The sequence below is a fragment of the Watersipora subatra genome, chromosome 10, assembly GCF_963576615.1.
Source record: "Watersipora subatra chromosome 10, tzWatSuba1.1, whole genome shotgun sequence".
Classification (NCBI taxonomy): Eukaryota; Metazoa; Bryozoa; class Gymnolaemata; order Cheilostomatida; family Watersiporidae; genus Watersipora; species Watersipora subatra.
This window is the reverse complement of record NC_088717.1, coordinates 4,602,340-4,628,017: the sequence shown is the minus strand read 5'-3', so window position 1 is coordinate 4,628,017 and position 25,678 is coordinate 4,602,340. Positions and strand designations below refer to the sequence as shown.

Here is a 25,678-nt window from a genome sequence, read left to right as displayed (position 1 = left end):
GTTTAAGTCACACAAAAGCCAATAATGGTGTTGGAGAGGGTGGTATTGGGAACGCTCCTTTTAACACTAGTAGTGTTGGAAGGGGCATTCAACTATAATTACTCCTGTGCCAAAGCTCATGAGCAATTGCTCACAATGAATCCTATACCACAAAGAAAACCATTTGTGGTGGTGACAAGAGATTTTTAGCTAGCTAAAACAGTATTTTTGATTTTCTATCTTGCTGAGCACAAAACGAACTATGAAAATGCAATGATTGCTTATTAATGTGCTATGATTATTTTATAATAAATAAAAACATAACATAAATAATAAATACCTTGTTAAACAACTATTGCCAATTTAAACTCAACTAATCTGCATAGCTTCTGGTAAACTAAAGACTTAAACAAACTATCTAAAATGGGTAAGTTTTCTGATTATCCTATAATGCTAATATAATAAATCATGTACGCTATCTTTAAGAAATTCATTAAAAATATTTCGTCTTAATAAGCTTGCACTACAAAAAACAGCTTTGCGCAAACAAGACTAATTTTGAACATGCTCTAGATGATCTAAATCTAAACCATTGAATGTAAGTTTTACTTACATCAGAGGAAAACACAATGATTGTGTTGTCATCCAGACCCGCATCCCTCAAAGCATTTCTTGTTGCTCCAACCACATTGTCAAAAGCAGATACCAGACCTACACGTTTAAAAGATAATACAATGTTGCTATTTTAATCAAGTCACAGGTTTCTATTTTTAAATTTATGAGCCATTTGCAGTTCAAAAACATATCTATTAATAAACCCCAATTGGTCAGTTTGTGTCTGCCTGTGTGTCTGTCTGTCAGTGTGTCAGCGTAAACACTGTGCATTGTCGCCTTTTTAGCACCTTTATTCAAACTTCACAGGCAACTTCCATGCCTTCCGGCAGATCACCAAGATAGCTGGTTTTAAAACTTTGTCTGGTTCCTGAGATCCAGTTTCTTAAACACCCACTAATTACAAAATAAAGATTGTGCCTTTGTATGCATAACAGACAATTGCCCTTAATAGACTCACTCATGGATTGTTGTCATTGGAGTAGTTTAGCAATTTGTGTTAAATATTTATATATGTTACTGGTTATCTGATTAAAAATGGAAGTTGGACATTGCTGAAATTAACGCAAGAGATCTCTAAACTTGTACAAACAAAAATATCCTGAAAGGTTGCATATTAATTTTGATTATCTTTGGCTCTAAATAAATTTCTGACGTATTTTAAACAAATTTTAAACTTAACCCAAACAAGAAAAATCTAACAGACACAAACGATAGAATAACAAATGACATGAAGCTATTAATATCAGCTCGTGTTCATGTATTATAATTGTGAATATCACTATATCTACCAACCTAAGTACAGCCTCCTGTTTCTGGTGCCTTCATTTGTTGGGTCTAAGAAGTCATGACTTGCAAACATCTCATCTGTATTCTAAGTGTTGTGGGTATAATTATTATAATTATCACCATTGTTATCAAGATAGCATTCAAGGCCATTATACGTGCTTAACATGAGGAAATACTGATCACTTGACTTCCGTACAGCCTAACCTCGCTTCTTTATGTAACTTTGTAAAGTAGCACAAACAACAAAAGACTATAAAACAATGCAAAAGTACTTTATCATAAACTGTTTTATAAATTATATATTCCTTTTTTGACAATAATTTTATTTTAAACAGAAATATTGTTTAAATTACTTCATACAAGAATCACAAAAAAGTTTTTAAAAATTTTCTAAATTATAACAATATATCAAACCTGAAGTGGGTCGTGGGGTGCTGTTGGTGTTACCCACATAAAAAGAGGGTCTGGGTTATATCTGTGGTCCATTATCAGTTCTCTAACATCTCTAATGTCCTGCAGCTGCAACATGAAACGAAAAATTGCTATTTAATTTGAACAGGTGATTATATTGTCAGATGTTTGATTAGCAGCACACAGAGAAGTTTAAAGTTTGTCTGAAATTTACAAGGTTTAAATTTTAATCGTTCTATAACAGATATGATAGTGTAATCGCAGCAAAAAGATTTACTGTTCCTTGGTCTATATATATATTAATATATATATCAATATATATATCAATATATATATCAATATATATATCAATATATATGTATTAAAATATATATATATATATATATATATATATCTAACGGAAATCTATATATCTATAGGAAATCTAACGGCCAATACAGAGTCACTAATCATGGCAGCCCAGGAGCAAGTGCTCCCAACAAGGCAACTCCAAACGAAAATCTATCACACTAGAGGCGATCCTAGATGCAGACTGTGCAAAGATGCACCTGAGACCATCCAACACATCATCAGTGGATGCAAGCAGCTAGCAGGAAACGCATACACTGAGCGGCATAATCATGTCGCAGGTGTTTTGTGTAGAAGTCTATGTGATGAGTATGGCCTTAATAAACCACAACACTGGTGAGAAGCTCCTGGTAAGGTCAATGAAAATGACCGCGCTAAGATCCTCTGGGACTTCAACATCCGAACTGACAAGCATGTCCTAGCAAACCAACCAGATATAGTGGTGGTAAACAAGGAAAACAAGAGGGCTACTATAATAGATATAGCAGTACCCAATGACTACAATATAGCCAGCAAAAAAAAAGAAAAGGTAAAGAAATATCTCTCTCTTGGAGAAGAGATTGAAAAGTGCTGGAATGTAAGAACAACTGTAATCCCAGTAGTCATTAGGGCACTGGGCGCAATAACACCAGCGCATAAAATGTGGCTTGCCCAAATACCAACAACAATCAACTCAGGTGAGTTGCAGAAAAGTGCGCTATTGGGAACAGCTAAGATCTTGAGGTGAGTGCTCAAACTCCCAGGTCTCTGGTAGAAGACCCGAGTTAGAGCAGAATTTACCACCCATGCGGGGTATCCTGGGTGAGGAAACAATTTTATATATATATATATAAAATAATTTTATAAAATATTTTATATTTTATATTTTATTGTTAATTTTATATATATATATAAAATTGTTTCCTCAGATCAATATATATATTGATATATATATCAATATATATATACATATATATATATTGATATATATATATATATCTAAATACAGTATAATTTAATATATAAATAATAGTCAATATGTTGGTTTTTTGCCTTTATGTCTTTTTAAAAATGCAAAAAATTATATTTGTATATGTAATTTGCTGAATATTAATTATAAGTTGCTTTTTTTACTCTTTTTCTTTATTATTTTATATTTTTTTAGTTGTATTTTTGATAATACGTCAATTCAGAATTTACTTTTAAAAAAACAAAATCTTATCACAATTAAAAGTACATGAAAACAAAATTTTGCATGAGTTTTTACATTAAATGGAGAGAATTAAATGGAAAGCATGAAAGCTAAAAGCTTTGTTATGACTCTTTATACACTAGCAAAGTTCTGTTGAACAGTTTCTGAACTCTCTCAGCAGTAATCAACATACTGGTGAATGTAATTGTAATATAATAAAGTTTAGGTTAAGAGAAATATGCATTTATAATGATATTGGCTTAAAAACTGTGAGGTTTAGAAAATAAACTAAAGTGTATTAAGTACTTGTTTGTCTTTGATATATTTCCATGCTTAATCGATAAATTTTGTGAGATGTGAAAAAGACCTTTCATTACCCACGTTGCTCATTACTCACTAGTTTAATTAACTGTAAGCAGGGCACCACTTGAGAACCTTTCTGATATTTTGATTCTGATGAATAAAATAAAATAAATAAATAAAATAGGCCATTCTTCAAGACAAAAACTCAGCTGTAAAATATTTATCAGTAACAAAATACTGTTAAATCCTTTTCTATTTAGTGTGATTACTAGGCACATAAAATAATGACTATCCTCTACCTTTCCTAGGTACCTAAGGCTTTACATGCATTCACATGTTTGATAGACTGTGCTCCTGCGTGAAAAAGATAATCTGCTACTAATTGCGCATTTAATAGCTTGTGCTCTAAAATAAAAAAAGATGTTTTGTCACGTGTTAAATAGATTGTGATGAATGTGAAAAATGTTGCAATTGCTTCTTCTGTAAACCCCTAGGAATCATAGCATATTTTGGTCAAGAACAGACAGTTGTATATCTAACGCTGTCTCCTTCACATTTGCACTTTAGAAAATAGTGTTTTGCTAAAATAGGTCTACCATATTGTTGAACAGCAATTGGGAATGTTTAAGATGAAAACAAAACAAAGCCTTTAGCAACTAATTTGTTTGCTAGTATATTCTTACACAGTTTTTGTTACACTAGTTTGCAAAACTAAAGTAATAACTGCTTGTTAAAGATGAAATGGCCCTGGTCATGACTGCAGTATACTTTACCAGCCTAGCTGACAAATAACTCATTTTAATCCTTAAAAATATAAAGTTTGATTATGCATATTTTGTAAAAAAACTTTTAGAACCTAAACACTTTTATTAAAATCAAGATGTTAAAAACGTGTTTAATTTTCTTACATAACTGCATTAAAGTGTATGGTAAGCTTGCCTTGCTTGGTATATTGTAAAATAAAATTTAACAATTTAAAATGGAGTTTGAACAAATTTATTGCCTAAGGCTGACTTACAATTTCAAAAACATGTGAATGCTCACAATATTTAGTGTATTAAACAAAGAGCCTAATGCATAGGTCTATTTAGGAATTATCTACACTTTATATTGCTAGGAAACTAATTAGTTCAATTGAAAATTTAAAGTTATTTTCAATGTAAACATTTAGCTTTTAAAGAAATCATTAAAAGTGTCTGCGCGTTTTCTCCCTAGAGCATCTCTAAAATTTGAGATACAAAATTAATGCTTGTCTTTGGAAGGAGGTACTGATTACCCCTGTCCTTCAGTTTAGTCAGAACTTTAATGTGCGGTTTAGTATTTATAAAATGTGAGACTGACTCTCTTTTCATAGTATGTCAAAGGTTAAAGGTTATGCTGCTCTGCTTTGTAAATAAGAAATACATTGAACTAAATATAAGAAGCTATCAACATCTCAAAATTGGCAGACTGACATACAAAACTGCTAACTAAAGAAGCAATATGGAAAAGAAATAGCAATGAATAATGCTGACAAGTACCTGTTAGAACTGTCTATAAACTGACAGAGTTGAAATATATCTGTCAAAATACTTCACAATTATCGCAAACATAAAAGATGAAGGTTATAAATTTGCAAATACCTTTCACAATTAGGTAAGAAGGAATCATATATAATTATTGTACATACTGTCATGTGTGTTCCAATATTTTCAGTGGTTGGGACTCCATTAATGTTTCTTTGCATGACAGTGTGATCAGCTAAAATGTATGCTTACAATAGTTGGATTACACATGGAGGTTTTAAAAGTTGCCTTGCAACAAAATTCATGTTACAGTTATTTGGTATCAAAAGATTCAACATGTCTTACTCTGTTGTGTTGTAGGTGCTAAATATCTGGAAATGTGGTTACAAGCTCTTAAAAGCTCAATAACGAAAAGCCGTCGTAGATTGGAATCTCTTTATTTCTCTGACGTAGTCATGAAATTTGGTTAATGGCTTATCACGTGATGTTCTCATGTAAATTGAAAGACCAATAAAAAGCTTTATACAAAACATATCATAGCACTAGTTTATGAAAAACACTTCGGGTTTTACCGAAGACCCCGTATCAAATATAGATGCTCGCTAATTTACAGCTTTGTTTCGGTTTGGTCTAATCGGCAAGTCTTAATCTGATCATGTGACCCAATACTTCGCAAATAATTTTCTGCAGCACTTTTCGATTATCACAAGTGACCAACAGGCTCGTCATGATTATCAGACAATGATATGTACTCCTTCAAGCAAAGGCTAAAAAGTCAAACAAGTTTTTACGGTAAGTTAAAAAATATCACTGCTGAAAGTGACAGCATTACAATGACAATAAAACAGACGCGTAAGAACAATAGACATGGTTTTATTGAATGCGTGAAGTAGATTTGTGAAAATATTTCAACGAATAAAGTTGCATGAAAGTGTAAACAGAAACCATTTACCACATTCACATTTTAGCCGTTTTGGAAAGAGAATCCAAACTATGGCGGTCTCGTGTGGCTGCGATTAAGTGTTTGTTTTTGAGCTTCTAAGAGCTTGTAATCACATTTCCACATATTTTGCACCTACAAAACAACAGAGTAAGACATCGTAAATCTTTTCATATCAAATAACTGTAATGTGAATTTTGTTGCAAGTCAACCTTTAAGGAAACTATTTGACACAATGGGTATTACAATCTTGGCATGTTTACCAGCCTCAAATGTGCTTCTCTATTAATAGCAGCTGCCTGTTTCTTTGCAGGCTAAGTGACCTTTATACTCCCAATGGTTTGGGCTCAATTAAAATAATTATCTATATATAATATATATACATATATAAATATATATTTATATATACATATATCTATATTTCGAGTACTTATATTTTTTTTAAAGAAACTGCATTATTCTTTTAAAATTTTTTAGCATTTTGTTACTAAAAAAAGTGATTTTCCCCTAATCAGATGTAGGCCTATACTAAGATAGAGTAGATGCTATTTTGCCAAGGCTAGTTTAACAAAGCTGCTATATGAACGTTAGTACAGGACTCACTCCAATTGAAATAGTCAGCAACTCCAGTATTAATTCCTCTAAAATCATCAACCCCTCTACTTCCTGGTAGACAGGCTTCGTTGCAGTATCCCAAGTGCCATCTAAAATGGTTGAATGCAGGTAGATGAGATTTGCAAGTGACTGAGTTACGTTTTGTACCATAAATTCACTAAAATGACTTACCACGGCTTACATGCCAGCCATTCATTTTATTGTCTGACCTTTTTTGCTTTTTTACCTGACGGTAAAAGAAAACTCTGGATGCATGCAAGTTTGGTAGTTTCAAAAAGAACTTGGTTGGACAATGATTTAGAAAAGTCTGAGTATTAGTAATTGAGCAACAACTGTTATAAAATCGGCTGACAGTTTTTGACTGAATGAGTAATATACAATGTAGATCATGAGATACATCATCTAATATAAATTATAATATAGAGCTTTCAGTCTTAGATACTTTTAGCTAGTCTACAACTTTAAGTAATTATGTCTATGTCTAATTATATGTCAGGGTCTAATACTGTGTCCATATTCATGGTTATGTCTAAGTCTGTGATTATGTCTATTATTATGTTTATGGCTAAGCCTATGTCTGTATATACAGTCACGGGTATGTCTATGCTGATGTCTATGCCTGTGCTTATTTCTGTGTCTGCATCTACATCTGTGTCTATGCCTTTGATTATATCTATGCCTTTGCCCATGTCTATGTCTTTATCTATGTATATGACTATGCCTACGCTGATGTTTATGGCTATGCGTATGTCTGTCGCTATGCCTATGTGAAGAAAACATTGTCAAAGTCATTACAACTAATCAAACTTATCAGGTATTAGTGAGCATAAAAGTATAAGAAAGAAGGCGAGTGAGGACAGAAAACAAGTGCTTAGATGCTCCGTCGTAAGCTAACCGCTAAATAGTGTAACAATTTCTCAACTACATGACTTTGTCAGTTGTTTGGTTAAGACTTGCCGACTCTGCGTAGTCAATACCAGAGGTTTATTATAAAGGGGTATAATATCAGTTAGTTAAGCGTTCAGTGAGACGCTTCAATGCTCAGTTGAGGATGTGACTCAAAGACAAATGCCTATATTTATTTGCTGAATCACGTTATCAGAAGACCTCTTCTCACGGCTCATTTACCAATTTACAAGGGTGCTACTGGAACTTTCATAACATCTTAAAGTTTCTGGTGCAATGAGAGCTGAATGTTGAGGTATTGATTTAATAATAGCTGAGGTCTCTAAGCTGAGAACACGCTTAAAGAGCTCACAAATTTGGATGGGCCTTGAGTCTCATCGCTAAAGAATGCACCTGCTACTGGTCAAAAATACTATCTGTTAAAAGTAATAATTTATTCTGGCACATTCCATGCATGGAAATCTGTCACATTTAGTGCCTCTATTAGATAGGTCTTGTCCTGTAATACCAATTGATGTGCCTGTGAATGCTACGTCTCAGTAGGAAGACCATACCACTTACTAAAGCCATGGTTGTAGAGCAAGATGTTTTACACAGCAGTGTGTGGTAAAGAGAATTAGTTAGCTCAATGACATTGTGGTAACATAGGGTTCTTATGCATGCCAAAACCTTCACTGGAGGGGTTGACGCATGACTGGATCTAGTGATGCGTTAACCAATAAAGTAGCTTGTTTGTTGAAAGTCATTCTCAGCAGCTATTCGTTTTGACAGAACTATTGTGTTCAATAACTTTCGAAAACAGAAAGCAGTGATTGGCTGTAACAGAATTAGAAACACCAACAATGCGAGGCTTTTGTCAACAAATGCCAAAATGGTGATCCTGATATGTAGCAAAATATGTACCAAAAGCTAATACTAAGGATACCAGCATACGCGTCAGTTTGCTCAGCAGTGCCAGGCAATTATATTGAACATGAAAACATTGTGATAAAATCGTCACATCCTATTGTCGCTGGACTTAATTTTGTTAAGCTTTAATCTTCATTTTTTTCTAAACTTCAACTAATCTGACTCGTTTAAAACATTATCAAGAATTATCACCAGATACCCTACAGGATGAATTTATTCGCGGAGTTAAATTTCGCGAAAGTTGCCATTTCATGCATATTCGTGGATTAATTTATTCGCGGCTGAACACTGTCACTCTCTATAAAGAGTTAACTCTGTTACGGCTAGCAATAGAGTTAACCCTACGCATGCGCACATTGCCTTTTTCGGTTTCTATTTACCATAGCTTACAACTACAAGTCGATCGTGCTAAGCTATAAATTTTTTGCTGCGTTCAGAGGTTTTCACGAATATTCATCGATTTGGAGGCCTTTGATGAACCAACAACTTGGGGTAAGTAATGAGTTTTCTCTAAAACCATTTACTAAATTAGTTGAATTTTATTTAGTTTTTCGGTAAAACACAATATTTATTTTTTCTATCCCTACCGCTTCTTTATTTGTTTTAGTGTGAGAGAAAAATTTTTCATCATACACGAAGGCACAATAACTGCAAGGATGGTAAATGTCATTCTTAGAAAATCACCAATTATTCAGGGTGGTCTTGAAATTGAGGTAGAAGTGACGGCAGCTGCTAACGAGAAGAATATATCTGTTTGAAAAAAGGAACAAAAACGCCTTTATGAGCACAAATCTTTGGCCAAGCGGCGGAACTTTGCAATAATAAGCCACAAAGAAAGTTCAGATGATAACTTCCTTACCAGCCATGTAGTAGCGAGAGAATCGCCTTTAACATCTACCCAACACAGTGACAACGATATAGAGCTGCTATTACCAAAATAACTAGTCAGAGAGTACCAGTTTAATTTTATTGCTAGACAACCGCCATATGGACTAAACTGTTTATATTTACTCCATTCATCGTTTGTAAAATATTATTTGTATTTGAAATATTTCATTTGTACATTCAAGTTTGTAATAAATTATGATATATCTATACATGAAATGAAATATATAATATAATCATGTTTGCTGCAGCGATATCAAGGAGTTGTTGTTGATGAAAGGGTTTAGGCTGACTGGTTGCTTCTCTGCCAATATTCCTGCCTTGATGAATAATACTACTTGTCTCTAGTTTTCGTAATTGGAATAGGTTATGTTTTATTCTCAATCTGCAGTAAACACAAAAGAAAAAAAATATTAATAAGTGTTAAGGAAGTACAAAAACAATAGCTGAAGTATTTAATGAAAGCGATCAGTTTTTAAACAAAAGAATTAACTAATGCAGTTAATTATGGAAAAACGTATCTGCACTGCAAATCAAATACATACCATAATGTCTAGATCAGAATCATGATCGTTCTTAACTTCGGTATTAGAGATTGATGGAGTTGATTTCAATGTAAAAAGCCAAATGACGAAGCCATGCCGAATAACTTGTGAAAACCTTGAATAATTTTGTAAAGAAGTTTGATGCAATGGCAATAAAACTCGAAGCTCCGGCGATGATTTTAAAGAAGTTTTGGAACTCGGCTACGTTTAGTACTTCTGCCCAGCGGCTATTTTTGCAATGATGCTATTCTGCATATCTTGTGACAACCTTGAATAATTTTGTAAAGAAATGTGATGCATTGGCAATGGGGTTAACTCAAAGCCCAAGCAATGATTTTAAAAAGGTTTTGGGACTCAACTACGTTTAGTATTTATGCCTAGCGGCTAGTTTTTAATCTTAAGGCAGTAGTTATTCTCCCTTGTGATTAAAAATAGAACTAATTTTTGCGGAATTTAATAATTCGCGGAATTGACTGTTTGCGAAATCGCGAATTTTATAACCATCAAATATTTTCATCCTGTAGGGTATATGTTGCTTCGTGAGCAACATATATCACTTGCTCACAAAACAACCACGTTTGTTGAATTTATTTTTTTGTGCCATATAATAGATTTGACAGAACCAGTGTATCAAGCAGTTGTTTTGTCAGCTGTTTAACATGGCGCAGAGATCGGGACAATTTACCTGGCTGAAGTAAAAAAAACTTTATTCTGTGATGAGACACTTAAAAACCCCATGTACATTGGCTGACATGAAAAGATCATAAATGTAGAAATCACAAAACGGGCAGACCTATCATCCAAGGCTGATATAGTTATCGAAAAAGTTTGAGATGGTTGGGCAATGCACACCGAGTAAAACAGGACTTGCTTCATCGACAACGATAAACTCGCAACTATGTGATGGCAAACAAAATCAAGACAGCTTAGACTTCGCTATATAAAGATGTAACTAATAGGAATTTAAAATAGAAGCAGATCAGTAAAAACTCATGGCAGACGACTGCTTGTAATCCAGCTGATTAGATATCTACTATCATACACAAGCCACTGTATCAGTATTTACCAAGTATTTGCATCATGGTTGTTCCTTCAACAGAGGTTGCTGGTGAAATTTTGCAAATAGAGACTATCTAATAGCAAAAAGTCAACAAAAAGGTTTCCTTTTAACTACCTATATATAGTTCAATATCTCGACAGACAGGAGTTTTCTCTCTCTTTTGCAGTCAGCCAGGGTGACTAAAACTGTACAATCGTAATTATTTTCAAGTTCATTTGTAGCGCTTGCAGTGCAATACATATATATATATATATATATATATATATATACATATATATATATATATATATATATATATATATACAATATGTGCTCCTACAACATAAATAACTCGTTCCAGGAACGTTTACGTTATAGGAAATTTACGTTATAAAGACAGTAAAATCTATGTAAGTTGCCTAATCCGTTACAAGATATTACCAAACTCATTTCTTTGGCCATGCAAAAAGGAAAAACTTGACTCAACTCTTTTAATTTGTTGGCTGTACCTTAGCCGCAGTATTCTTGGTTTGCATCGACAACTTTTCTCTTTTTTATGATCAATCTTACTGGTTTCATAGACAATGATTGCGAAAATAATACAACAAGTTGATGGAGACTGCACATTTTTGAAGTTCATTTACACCGATTTGCTTTTGTTTCAAACAACAAAGTCTGTTCTGTAAATTAAAACTAATAACAAATATTTTGTATGTCTACAATAAGGCAAAACATCAAAATCTTTTTAATATAAAAATGGTTCTACCTGCTCAGCGCCTATTTGTATCCAGGGGTCAAGGTTAGGATAGGAGATAACTATCGATGATAATCTAACTCGTGACATTCAGATTGGTGGACTGACGCTGTAACATCTGCACCAATCGATCGCCTTCAAGTATTTAGAAGCAGTTGCGCAGCTATCCTACTCTTTATTTTGTCGACACACTTGATGATTTATTACGACAAACGAGAATATCACGAAAGTTATATATAATAGACTAGCTGCATTATCCGCCTACAGGAACAGATTCACGCGCAGCATAAGGTTTATGGAGAGTTGTCTTTCATACTGTATAACAACTCCAAATATGCAGTCTACTGAAATTGTTGCCCTGTATATGCACACACACATTACATGTCAATAATGTTGGGAGAATAATGGAAATCTGCAATGTGTTTCACAACTAGATGCGTGTAAAATCTAGTAAATATTTTAGATTCATGTGTCTAGATTCATGCGTTCGTCCATACCCGTCTATATTTGCAGTTGATGATTTGCACTTTTGCCGTCGAGCCCCCGCCTTGGCTGACCAGTCTTTATTCGCAGAGCAGTTGACAATCGCGCTCTTGCACTCGCCTCGCAATCAATCGCTTCGCACCGGCAATCAATTGGCTCGCACCCGCCTCACAATCAATCACATCGAACTCGCCTTGCAATTGATCGCCTCGCACTCGCAACCGATCACCTCGCCCTCGCAACCAATCGCCTCACACTCGAAACCAATCGCCATGCACTCGCAACCAATTGCTTCGCACTTGCAATCAATCACCTCGGAATCAATTGCCTAGCACTCAATCGCTTCGCAATCAATCGCCTCGCACTCGCCAACTCATTCATCTGGAAAGCGCGCCCTGGATACTCTCGCTGCACTCGAGGCAAAAAAGGTCTTCCGCGAATCCCCGAGTGACGCCACGACACCAAACTGCTAGCTGCATTACCCGTCAATGGAAACAGATTCGTGTACAGCAAGAGGCTTGTTGAGAGTTGTCTTTCATACTGTAAAACAACTCCAAATATGCAGTCTACTGAAATTTTTTGCCCTGATCACACTATGCATACATATATGCAGTCATATATGTCAATAATGTTGGGAGAACAATGGAAATCTGCAATACGTTTTACAGCTAGTCTACAATGCATCAGTCTCAAACCACTGAAATCGGCATTGCCCTATTTGTGTACAGAGAACTGATAATCAAATTGACATTGCTAGGCAAACTGAAGTTCTTCAAGCTGGCAGTATTGAAAAGTTTTGCATCTTCTAGAAAATTATACAAAATATTTTGCTAGCGCCAGCATTTGTTGAATGGAGACTTCTACATGCTTAAAACACTAATCATAGCTCACCAGTTTTTCGTCTATAGCCTGTGTTTTGACATGGTATATACAAACAGTAATGAGGTTGTGTCAATAAAATTTATATGTAAAACAGCACAGACAGTATGATTTCAAGGCAGATACAGCATTAGCACCTTAAAATAATAAAACATAGCACCAACATGATAGCTTTTTTATGAGATACAATAAAGATAACGAACGCATGAAAATATATAATTATATATTGAAAAATATGTTAGAAAATGTTGTATGTGGTATAGCAGAACATGAAGAACATAGCATGACATAACAATAACACAATGTTAGTTCAATGCAACACTTGCAGATAGACAACATCTTTTGTTTTTCTGTCGGGTGTATGAACAAACAGTTTTCGGTTTGTGCCTACTTTTTTGCAGGCGATGTACAGCTGGTCATGGCTAAAGCAGGGTGACAGTAAGTCGATACCGGCTGCTCTCTTTCTTTTCACCATCGCCTATCGCAACCCTCGGAGTACTCATGCAAGTTCTGTAGTAGTAATTTGCAGTAGGCCTACTCGTAGCTGGAAAAAAATTAGTAACTCAGCTGCTGAAGGAAATTAACTTGTCCAACTATCACAAACAGTGGCAAATCCAATGTTATTAAGTAGTTGAGATGTGGCGATTCATAGGCAATACAACATTGAATAAATTGTACTAACCTTTTCGATGTAGAAATTTAGTAGGTAAAACGCAGTAGCAGTACCCATGCAAGTTCTGTAGTAGCTGTAGTTCTGTAGTACTCGCAGCTGGAAAAAAAGCAAAAGTAACTCAGAAGGAAATGAACATGTTTACTATCACAAACAGTGGCAAATCCAACGTTTTCAACCCTTTCACCGAAGTAGACTCATTTATACGTATTCTATGGTCGACCGCCGTAGATACATTTTTGCGATTTTCCCAGCAATTGCTAGTAACTGAATTTTATTATTCGTTGACAACATGACCAACGATCTTTAAGACTTTTATGGTAGTGACAGTGTTGTCCTAAGATTTCTCTATAAAATTAGCCTAAAGTTTAATATTTTAATTTTTGTTTGGGGATTTCCAACTTAAAAACAAACATTTTTGTGAAAGTTCATCAAAGACGTCCGAATTAGAAAACAAATAACTACTTATGTTGATGACACTATAGCCAATTCAGATTTTTTTGATTACACAGATAATTAAAAAGCAATATCAGCACTGACTCTGATGGCGATGAAAGTAATGGTTTTGTAAGAATAAGGAACATTATAGAGGATCATTTTGCTTTGTAGCTTCACATCGCTTTATCAATGCACAAAGTATAGATACAACGAAATTTTTTGGATAGCAGTGCTTGTTAACATGTTGGCAAAATAAAATATATAACCAAAACAAACGTTCTAAATGGAGTTTGAAATTGAAAAAAATATTGTATACATATTAAGCAATTTCGGCAAAATGGCGAGCAGTAGGCCGATAGCTAAATTTGTACATGGACGCAAGTGAAAGGGTAATGTAGTGGAAATGTGGCAATTCATAGACAATAAAACATTGAATAAGAAGTATACCTACTTACCTTTTTTATGCAAAAATTTAGTAGGTGAGAACTGCTTTTTTTCCAGTGACTGCAAGAAACCAACGTTCGCGTGACCTTCTTGGTACACGTTGGCAGTAAATATTAATCGCATGTAAATTACTATTCATTACTTTATTTTATTTAATGATTAGCACATTTGTATAACTGTATAGGCACCTTTGTATAGGCCGCAGAACTCAGGAAGGTGCTTTTTAACACGGCAGCAACTTTGCTGTTTCAAACGCACCAGTGTCATTGGGCACCGTAAAGAGGCGCGCGCTAACCAGAGATGACGTGATTTTTGTGTAAAAACGATGAATAGGTTATGTATAGAGGCGTGTACTAACCAGTGATTCCCGTTAATGCGCCCTAAATACCTAGTAGCGGCTAATAGTCCAAAAAAGTATGGTACTCTATAAGGCGGACACATACATACACAGACAACGATTGCCGTTTATATAGTATAAATAACGCCATACGCACATCATTTTTTCTTGGCAAGCGAGGCGAGATAAACTAGCATTCCAATAGATTTGGAAAACTCACTCGATTTGACACTACATTACATGGAATTTTTACATTATTACGAATTTACATTATAGGGGCATCTACTGTAAATCTCAAAGTCTGTGAGAATCTGTGTGAAGTTCAGTATGTCCGGCTATAGCCCTTAAAATATTGGAATGAAGAATCCGGTACACGGAAGGTTTGATCTCGGAACCTCCCATTCACCAGGCACATGCCTTACCACTCTAGCTATGGGGATTGATGGATTCATTGGGCGATATATGTCGGTATGTGAGTGAAATATGCTACTGCTCTCCGGTTATGGCGCAACATCATTCTATCTATTAATAATAGTTGTAGATAACTAACTTACTCAATTAGTCATTGGCAGTGTGCCAGGCTGATGGCAGGTGACATGGTTTATAAGCTGAAATGTAAGTGTGGCATTGCTACCACTGTTTATAAGCTTATTTTTAATACCTGGCATTCTGCAAATGTTTTTATAATAGTAAGGTGTTTTAAACTAGCTTCATTACAGGGGTTCATGCAGGACTTCTCAATTAGGTGCGTGAGCTGTTGCTCAAGGAGTGCAAGAATCAATTGCGAAAACAAAAACTATGTATTTGTCATCACAACAACTTTTCTATGTGAATCTGGATGTTCATCTCTTTTATATATAAAAATAAATACCGTAACAACATCAACCTTAAAAATAACTTGCGTATTTTACTTGCCCACAAGGAAACATATTTTTTATCAAATAATAGCTAAGAATAAGTAAGAGGAAAGTCAAAGATCATGAAGTGAGTTGTGAGTTATATTTTTTATATACTGTTATATTGCTGCTATATGAAAATGTTGAACTCCTCTGAGAATGACTTTCCAATAACATATTGTTTTCATATATTCTAAATATGTCTGTTTTTCATTATGCCTTTTTTCATTCAAAACAAGTAGGTGCGAGACTGCCCTCGTCAGTCGTACAGGATTCCATAATGAAAACATATAAGAAAGTGCAGAGTTAATGCATGATGAATTTTTGTGATGAATTCTTATGGAAGCACGTATTTACGCATGCACCCATGCGCACAAACATGTAATACCTACTTGCCAACATGTTTGGTCACATAGCCTTCTTCCTTCATATACTCGTTGTGTGTTTTGTGCTCTACTGGTAAGCAAGCCTGGACTTCTTCTCGTAGCACAAGTACCTGGAAGTATAGGAGTGTATTATGAGCTAAATATATAAAAGTATGTGCTCTTCAAATAATTTACATTCACTTCACCAACCAAATAGGTTTCAGGCTTGTATCAGCCTGTCAGACCCCTTACCTGTAGTCCGTTATGTGATGGGTATCGACCAGTCAAGAGAGCTGATCTTGTTCTACAATGACAAAGAAACCAAAATAGAATAAAAAGTGGCCTCTGTGGTGTACTACCTATAAAGGATTAAAAATATAATACATGCTACTGCTTGTTGGAAGAATATTGTCATATAATGTGGCACTCTGTTAATTTTTTTGTAGTAACAAAAACTTTGAGAGTTTAGTAAACATTAAGACGTTTAAATTTAAAATGTTTTTTTTTAAACAGTAACTACAACAAGCTAATAAACTTGCAACATGAAGAACTGTCCAACATAACTTACTCATGTCTTTGTTAGGTAAACTCACACATATTTTCAACTGCCAAATGTTTTGGTGTTGTTTTATGTTCGAGTTGCAATGCATAGTTATTCAAAGTGTTGGTTAATTAGTTACTAAATGAAGCATTCAAATCTATGTAACAATTTGATATGTTATATATATGTTATATATATGTATATATATAAATATATATATGTATATATATACAGTCAAACATGAATAACTCGAACTTCATGGGACCGAGCGAAAGTGTTCGAATTATCAGAGCGTCCAAGTTATCAGAGCACTGTCACAGTCCATGTATTTACTTATTTATTAGTAGATACATGTACATATACAAACTATAATATAAATCAAAACCACAAATGGCTTGTTTCAAATTAAATGCTTCTAATGTAAAGTTTAAAACATTTTTATCAAAAAGTATAGAGATTTTTCTATCACTTGAGATTGGTTCGTTGTTTGAGGTGATGTTATTGCCAGGACGTTTTTTTGGTTGACATTGGCAAAACTTGATCGTTGTTGAAATGCTCAAAAGAAAAGACATCTTTTTCTTTTGAGCGTTTTACCCACGACCAATTTTGCCAATTTTTCTTGAAGTTTATGCAAAGATTACCTCACTTTACCTCGCTTCCGAAGGGCGATCGCTAAGCGGATGTTTGGCATAAATCAAACTTCACCAAACCTTTAGAAAAGTCGTTGACAAAAATATTTTGCCGATGGTGGTAATAACGACGCTTATTAATTACTAAAAGTTGAGGTTTACCTCTATGGCTTGGAATAAAGTGATTTTCTAAAGTGATAACAACCGTTTCGGTAGCCGTTAGGCAAAAAACAGTTCGAGTTAACAGTGTTGAGTTCGAGTTATCTATAGCAATTTATCATTACGTGGGAACGGACCAAAAAACCATTCGAATTAACCATGTGTTCAAGCTATCTGTGGGTGAGTTATCCATGTTTGACTGTATATATAAATATATATATGTATATGTATATATATATATATATATATATATATATGTATATATATATATACTGTATATATATATACATATATATATATACATACATACATCTACATATATATATAGATATATATATGTAGATGTGTATATAGATATATATCTATATATCTATATATATATATATATATATATATATATATATATATATATATATATATATATATATATATATTAACGGCCAATACAGAGTCGCTAATCATGGCAGCCCAGGAGCAAGTGCTCCCAACAAGGCAACTCCTAACAAAAATCTATCACACTAGAGACGATCCTAGATGCAGACTGTGCAAATATGCACCTGAGACCATCCAACACATCATCAGTGGATGCAAGCAGCTAGCAGGAAATGCATACACTGAGCGGCATAACCGTGTCGCAGGTGTTGTGTATAGAAGTCTATGTGACGAGTATGGCCTGAATAAACCACAACACTGGTGGGAAACTCCTGGTAAGTTCAATGAAAATGACCGCGCTAAGATCCTCTGGGACTTCTACATCCGGACTGACAAGCATGTCCTAGCAAACAAACCAGATATAGTGGTGGTGGACAAGGAGAACAAGAGAGCTGCTATAATAGATATAGCAGTACCCAATGACTACAATATAGCAAGCAAAGAAAAAGAAAAGGTGGACAAATATCTCCCTCTTAGAGAAGAGATTGAAAAATGCTGGGATGTAAGAAAAACTGTAATCCCAGTAGTCATTGGGGCACTGGGCGCAATAACACCGGCGCATAAAATGTGGCTTGCCCAAATACCAACAGCAATCAACTCAGGTGAGTTGCAGAAAAGTGCGCTACTGGGAACAGCTAAGATCTTGAGGCGAGTGCTTAAACTCCCAGGTCTCTGGTAGGAGACTCGAGTTAGAGCAGAAACTACTACCACCCATACGGGTTAACCGGGGTGAGGAAACAATTTTTTTATTTATATATATATATGTATATATATATATATATATATATATATAGGTCATGAAACAGTTTGGGACACCTTAACTAGGTTCTTAAAATGAATCATTTGTTTTTAGACACTCAGATACTTACCACTTTGCGCTAATTTCATATTTTGTGCACAACTTCTTTTGAGTCAAGCAAGTGTTTTTGTGTAGCATTAGAACTTAACACATAAATTCTAGCTTGAAGCTTGATTCAATATTTGCTCATATTAACTTTGTTTTAACAGAAACTTTATGAAATCAAAGCAAAAAATTCTAGTCTTGAAGTCAAAAGTCGATGAGGCGCGATCTAAGAGACTATCTGGGTGAATTTGTTGTATGACACAATAAAACCATCAGAGAACCAGTAGTTTAAAGTAGCTGGCCAATATATGAAATCAATGTAATAAATTCTTTACAAAAACATGTAGAAAACAGTTATAAAAGACTTTCATTGGATGCTTTTAGCAGATTATGACGAGAATCCGCGTAGAAGTGATTATTTTGTTACTGTCCTCAGGCTATCAGCATTCTGACCCATACATACAGATCTCTGTTGTTTTTGGCTTTTATTATCAATTATTATCATTACTGTTATCATTATTCACTAAATAAGGTTGATTTTTTTCAGCTCTTTGTCTGGTAGAATACTGGTATCTGGTAAGATTCCCTTTCCTCAGATATTTAGTATTTTTCAACATATTCTTACAGATTTAAACAGAGCAGAAAACTGTGCTTTGTCTACATATTTCCTTCTTCCGTTATTATTATTATTATCATTATATTGTTATTATTATTGGTTTTATCACAGCTTTAGCTGGTGTTTGTTTCTGTCAAGTGACCTAGTTTCATTGGGCTAGGGTAAACAAGACCTTTCTAAGGATGTTAGCCGATTCTAACAGGGCTGTCTGTTGTAGCAACTTGTGTTTTTTACATCAACTTTCCGTAGAGCCATCCAATCAGTCACCCAATTTTTGAGTGATTGATTATTACTATTATTGTTAATATTATTTTTAGTACTATTAATGTCAATATAACAATTATTATTATTGTAATTATTATCAATCATCAAAATATTGTCTTATTTGGCTTGTAAATTTGGATTGTCAAGTGGAACCTATAGCTTACACACTACAGGCAGGTTGTACGTAGGACTGGGTGAGCTCAATTCCATCTGCTCTCAGGGCATCAAGGTTTGGGGTTCTCACTTTAGGATTGTGAAATCCTACATCATTCCACCCTATAAAACAATGGTTTGTAACAATAGCATGAGCCAATAGTTTGATTGTATGCAGTTATTAAGCATTGCTAGGTTTTAGCTAATCAGATTCTATTAATGCATGAGAACGTTAGAGAGAAAGCAGAGTTTGCAATGTTCTGCAAATGGTGAAGTTCTGTAGGGGTTAAGTATATGACAGGCTTTGAATTTTATAGCAACATTTGCTTTTTCGCTCGAAAGTTTATACTGCATTATCTCTGAAGGCCAAATAATTATAAGAACAAAAGGTCAATGGGTTAGATGGTCAGAGGGTCAGTCAGAGAGTCATTCAGAGAGCCATAAGATCAGTTAGAGGGTCATCAGAGGTTCAGTGAATAAGTGGGTCAGCGGATCAAAAGGTCAGAGAGGCAGAAGGTCATAGGGTCAGAGGTTAGATGGTCAAAAACACAGATGGTTAGATGTTCAGAGTTTTAGATAAAAAGCTAGTTTATCTTTCTAAACAAATTCAAAACGAATATTATTAGTAGTTACTTAAATAAGAGATGAATTTTCATATTTTTGATGAGGATTCTCAGTGTCAGTAATAATTTTGGAAAGAGACTAAATTTAAAGCTGCAGTTTGTGACAATCCTATTATTTTTGCTTCAGTTAAAATGGACTAGCTAACAATTATTGAAAACTAGCAGGCCTTCACTTAGAATTGTTAAGAAGCATTATAGTTCTACCTTTAAATAATCAAAAGACAGCAGCTAAAGTAGATTACAAATAAATCAGAATCATAACTATTAATATGAAGGCGTTATAAATTCTGGGTAGCTTCATAAATCAAGGCAAGCGCTGACAACTCTTAGCAACTAAATGCACTTAAATTAAATACATGTACAGGGAAAGCTATTTGCAATAAGAATGCATCAAAAACGCTTCCAATCTGTTACGAAAAAAACCGTTTTTGTTTAGATTTCTTCAGAGCTAAAATGTATACAACATTTAAAAGGAAACCACATTCTTGTTATTGTTAAATCTTACACACCTATTTAGCCAGCTCCTGTTTGGCTACATCGTATCTGTGTTAAACATATAAATAAATTACTGCAAAATAAATGTTTATAAACTACATAAAGCAACTTGTTTTAATCTTATGAAATTAATCTATGCAGCATTCTAATTGTCTAGCAGGTAAAACTATCCTTTCAACATTACAATTGTGGTCAAAGATGCGAAGGCACAATGTGACAGGCTTTGATTTTAGGAGAGAAGTTAAATTACCACAATGGCTGTTTGAACACTGACTGTAAGACTCCCTCCAAGTGTGTTCTAACCTTCTTAAAAAAATTTTGAAGTAACAAAAGTATAATTCAAGTAAATTTTAACTTAATTTACTTTAGTTTATATATAACCAAAACCAGAGATTTAAAGATAATTGAATTTTATACTGACCCAAAAATGATGAAATTACCATTTTTTAGAAAGCTCTATTCAAAGTTGTACAATATTCAATAGCACAGCAGTGCTTGCATGTATAACAAAACTATGTTCTGTAATCAAGATATTCTTTGTAAAAATACCTACAGGATGAATTTATTCGTGAAACTAAATTTCAAAAAAATTGTTTTTTCAGGCATATTCACAGACTAAATGATTTTGCGGATTAACATATTCGCGAATAAATTAATCTTTGAAAACAGCTAGCAATAGAGTGAAACCTTCAGGTGTGTATACCACGTGTTTAGGTTTCTATTTAGCTGAGAAATTTATGTCGATCATTCTAAACTATAAATTTTTTGCTGCACCCAGAGGTTTTCATAAATGTTTATCGATTTGGAAGCCTTTGGTGAACCAACAAATTGTGATAAGTTATGAGTTTTTCAATGTAAAGAACTGCAGAAAAGTTTTTTTCGATGATGATGCTGTGTCGAACTCCGAATAACTTGTGACAACCTCGAATAATTTTGTAAAGAAGTGTAATGCATTGTCAATGGGCTCAACTCAGAGCCCTGGCGATGATTTTAAAAGAGTTTGGAGCTCAGCTACAAGGACTAACTCTGCTTGGCGGCTAGTTTTTAATTTGAGGTAGTAGTTATTCTCTCTTGCGTTAACAATAAAACTGATCATGTGTGGATTTTAATAATTTGCGGAATTTACTGTATGCGAACTAGTGAATTATTAAATCCATCAAATAATTTCATATTGTGGAAGTATTTAAATAACAAACATAAACCGTCAAAGAGATTCAAAACAAATATCAACAAAGATAAATATTAAATGCCTGCAACAGAAACTGCTGCACTAAAAACTATTCCAAGGTTTCAAAGTTTTTCTGCATTCACTATCTTAATGGTACATTATACTATCAAATAATGGCAGCTTCATCTTACTAGTTCCATGGCTGCACATAGTTAAAAGGAGGTCGTTACCCTCACTGCGCCATAATATTCTCATAACTTTAAATAAATTTGTGCATATGTTTGTTAAAACCGATAGCAATAGTCAAACTCAGGGCACTCAAGCATTGGTTGGCTTCAAGATAAAACACTAGCACTGATGAAAATGGGAAAGTTTAATACTTAGCTAGTTTCTAATATCTTAATACAGTAATTTTTTAAAACCACCCCCCCCCATAAGGCTGGTTGGCGTTTAAAATGCTTGAAGCTTTCCAAATGCACAAACCGCAGCATAAAAAATACCATTAAGTTTAATAGCTCAAGATGAAAGATCTTTGAGCTGGAACTAAAGCATCATTTCTATGTACACACAGGTTGACACTGAGAGACTCGTCATACTGCTTGGCTTAGCAATAACAATGAATTAATCATTCTTTATAGAGGATGAGCATAAGTTTTAATATCTACTAATCAGCTACCTGGTTGCTTAAATATGCTTATGAAACTAATTGCCTGAGTGATAGTGATAGATGAGTCACACAGTAAGCTGTTGATAAAAACCATTGTGACACTAACAGCTTTTCTCCAGAAAACAAGATGTTAAATATCTTATTATTAATTTATATCATGCTATTAGTTATATAAACAGAACAGTTATTTCATTACTTATGCTAATAAAAATATGTTTTCAAGGTAAAACTAGCAATTTAGCTAAAATAATGTTTATTCTAAATTTGTTGCTATCAAGTGACTTACATGAAATCTTTGATAAATTTTCTTTTTTAGATTTGATAAATAAATTTGATAAACATCTCACAAGTTTTTGTTGGTCAAAAGCATTGCGACGCTAAAAGATTTTTTCCAGAAAACGAAATATTAAATACCTTACTACTGTTTTATATCAAGCTAGTAACTATATAAATAAAAAAATATTCTATTACTCATACTAATAAAACTGTTTCCAAGGTAAAACTAGCATTTTAGCTAAAAGAACGTTTGTTCTAAACTTTTTGCTGCTGAGTAACTTACATAAACAATTTGATAAATTGATACTTTAGATTTGATAGATAAATTTTATAAAGATCCCAGATTTTCATAACAGTTATTTCACTGCTTGTTGAAAAACAAACTAAATATAAAAAACAGTCTGTCAACAGAATTAAAGTTTGTCTTCCACCTGACTTACCCATATCATCAGCCATGATGTAGACAATATTTGGCCTTCTGCCGGACCGGTCTCTGTATTCGTCAGCCGTCGCGTCGACAGATTGAAACTTGCATCTTTCTTTATACCTCGCTCCTACTGCCACGACCAAAAGAAGCAACAGGTAAAAAATAGACCCTCTCATGCTTGGGTCTAAATGTGAACTGCCAGGTACACCTATCTGGTTATATTTGAGTCACTAATAGCCATTAATCACAACGCGTATAATCTCTTCAAAATAATTTTTGATCTGCTAATCATTAGACCTGAACTGTTTTATTACCAGAAATCTTATGTTACCTAAGTCTTCCTTTTAGTTTGTCAAGTAGAGGCAGCCAATAGATGATCAGCTTTAAGTTTCTGGTGTAATGAAGTAGAAATGAGTAATAAATTATGATTAGATGCAGTTTAACCATATTTTAACAAGCACAAGCTTGTAGCCTCCATAACTATTGTAAAATACACTAATTGTCTACTTCTATCTTTATTTTCACTTCATTGTCTATATTTATTGCCAATCTATTATTAATACATAAAACACCCAAAAACTGCACTTAGGTAAAATAGCTCTATTGTTGGTTTGCCAATGAAAGACCGTGTTGTGCATCTTTTACCTGTACACAAAGCTAGAGTTCTTGAAACACTGTCTTTATGTCTACCATGAAAATTAATCACAAGTATTGAAAAAATATTTATCAATAGGATACACGATAGGCTATGTTTCGTGGTGTGTCTCCATAAAGTTGGAATTATTTTCTCTATGCTGCTTTCAGCGTTACGGTTTAGATGTTAACGATTTAGTAATAACCTCTGCATGCTAGGGAACACAATAAAAGATTGGTAGCATAAAACGGATACAATTGTTATACGACTTTGTGTTTGGCTCTTTTAGTCTAAAAACATTGAAATATTATGAAGAGCTTGACCACAAACACTGAATGAAACATCATCACAGAATCCTTACTACAATCTTCACTATAATACCCTAATACTGTAAATACCATGTCCTTCAGTCTGTTGCAAGTCACACCATGAGGTTTGGAAAACCAATTGCTTTCATTGGGTTTTGAACTCGCGACTTTCATTTTGGTAGTCTGACATTTTACCACTTATACCGATCAACTGCCTTGCCATATTACATAATAAGTGTGCAGTTACTTATTAAAAATACAACCAATAACTTCTCATGACACAGGGTAAAAACTTGAAAGAGCTCCCTCTATCAGAAGCTGTTAACTGCGCATTATCGTGTACCCTAATTATAACTTAGCTACTGAAATTCTCTTACAATTTTGAGGAAAACATGATAAAATTTCGAAAACCTCGGGTGTTCTTTAAACATATAATAAGAATTTAAAAACATCAAAACCCTGAAACAGGCCGTTAGATAAGTTGCCAGAATGTTCGGCAGATGTTTATAAATGAGGTCTTTGCAAAGTTGGTTTGTTCCAGAAACATTCATCAGCTTAGCTAAAGTTATATTTGTGGTGTTGCAGCACAACAAGAATAAAATTTAATAATAGATAAATCTTAAATTGAGACAAAAGTTAACAGATTTAGCATACCTGGGCCTTTTTGTTGATCTGAGTCCAACTCCCTAATCAAGTGCATTAGTAATAAGTTGGCAAAGTAGCCGGTTTCCATGGTGTATTTTATCTTGCCAACTTAAGTTGCGGCACTAAGCAAAAAACTTGAATATTTAGGAACGTCCTTAATAGCAGTCACGACGCAGAAAAGCTCTGTGAGTAGCAGTTCTCAAGTACTTCAAAACAAAAGTTATCTGAAGCGAGTAAACGTGTTTGACTAGTCTAAAAAGTTTTCACAATATTATCGTTAGGTTTGATGAGTCTTGAAGACAACGACGGCCAAAAAAAGCGTAGGAAAACTTCTTCACATTTGCTAGAAGCAGTGATAAAAATTTTAGAAGCTCTATTTTGAGCTACTACTCTGGTAAAAATACTTTGATTATGTGAAATTTAAAAAATTATATTTGAACCTGCTGAAACTAAACTTTTTAAAATATAACTGAAAAGATTCAAAAGCCATTTATGGAAATCTCAAAGAAAAGGTTTGGAGCTAGTGGTTATGCTTAAAAACACTTTTCATTTAAACAAATAGAATGGCTCTGGT

The 25,678-nt window shown here is 34.0% G+C and overlaps 1 protein-coding gene across 1 annotated transcript in view; it reads right to left on the bottom strand.

Moving 5' to 3' along the window:
* The window catches only part of LOC137406681 (arylsulfatase B-like), a 31,505-nt gene extending 6,313 nt beyond the window's left edge, over window positions 1-25,192 (bottom strand). Inside the window, exons 1-10 of the mRNA XM_068093294.1 lie at window positions 25,114-25,192; window positions 23,531-23,725; window positions 19,873-19,984; window positions 16,476-16,527; window positions 16,251-16,354; window positions 6,662-6,762; window positions 5,283-5,353; window positions 1,795-1,899; window positions 1,387-1,465; window positions 593-690 (exon numbers count right to left, since the gene is read on the bottom strand). Coding sequence (XP_067949395.1) covers window positions 593-690; window positions 1,387-1,465; window positions 1,795-1,899; window positions 5,283-5,353; window positions 6,662-6,762; window positions 16,251-16,354; window positions 16,476-16,527; window positions 19,873-19,984; window positions 23,531-23,725; window positions 25,114-25,192 — 996 coding nt within the window. The remainder of the gene's footprint in view (window positions 1-592; window positions 691-1,386; window positions 1,466-1,794; window positions 1,900-5,282; window positions 5,354-6,661; window positions 6,763-16,250; window positions 16,355-16,475; window positions 16,528-19,872; window positions 19,985-23,530; window positions 23,726-25,113) is intronic.
* Between the last annotated feature and the right edge of the window lie 486 nt (window positions 25,193-25,678).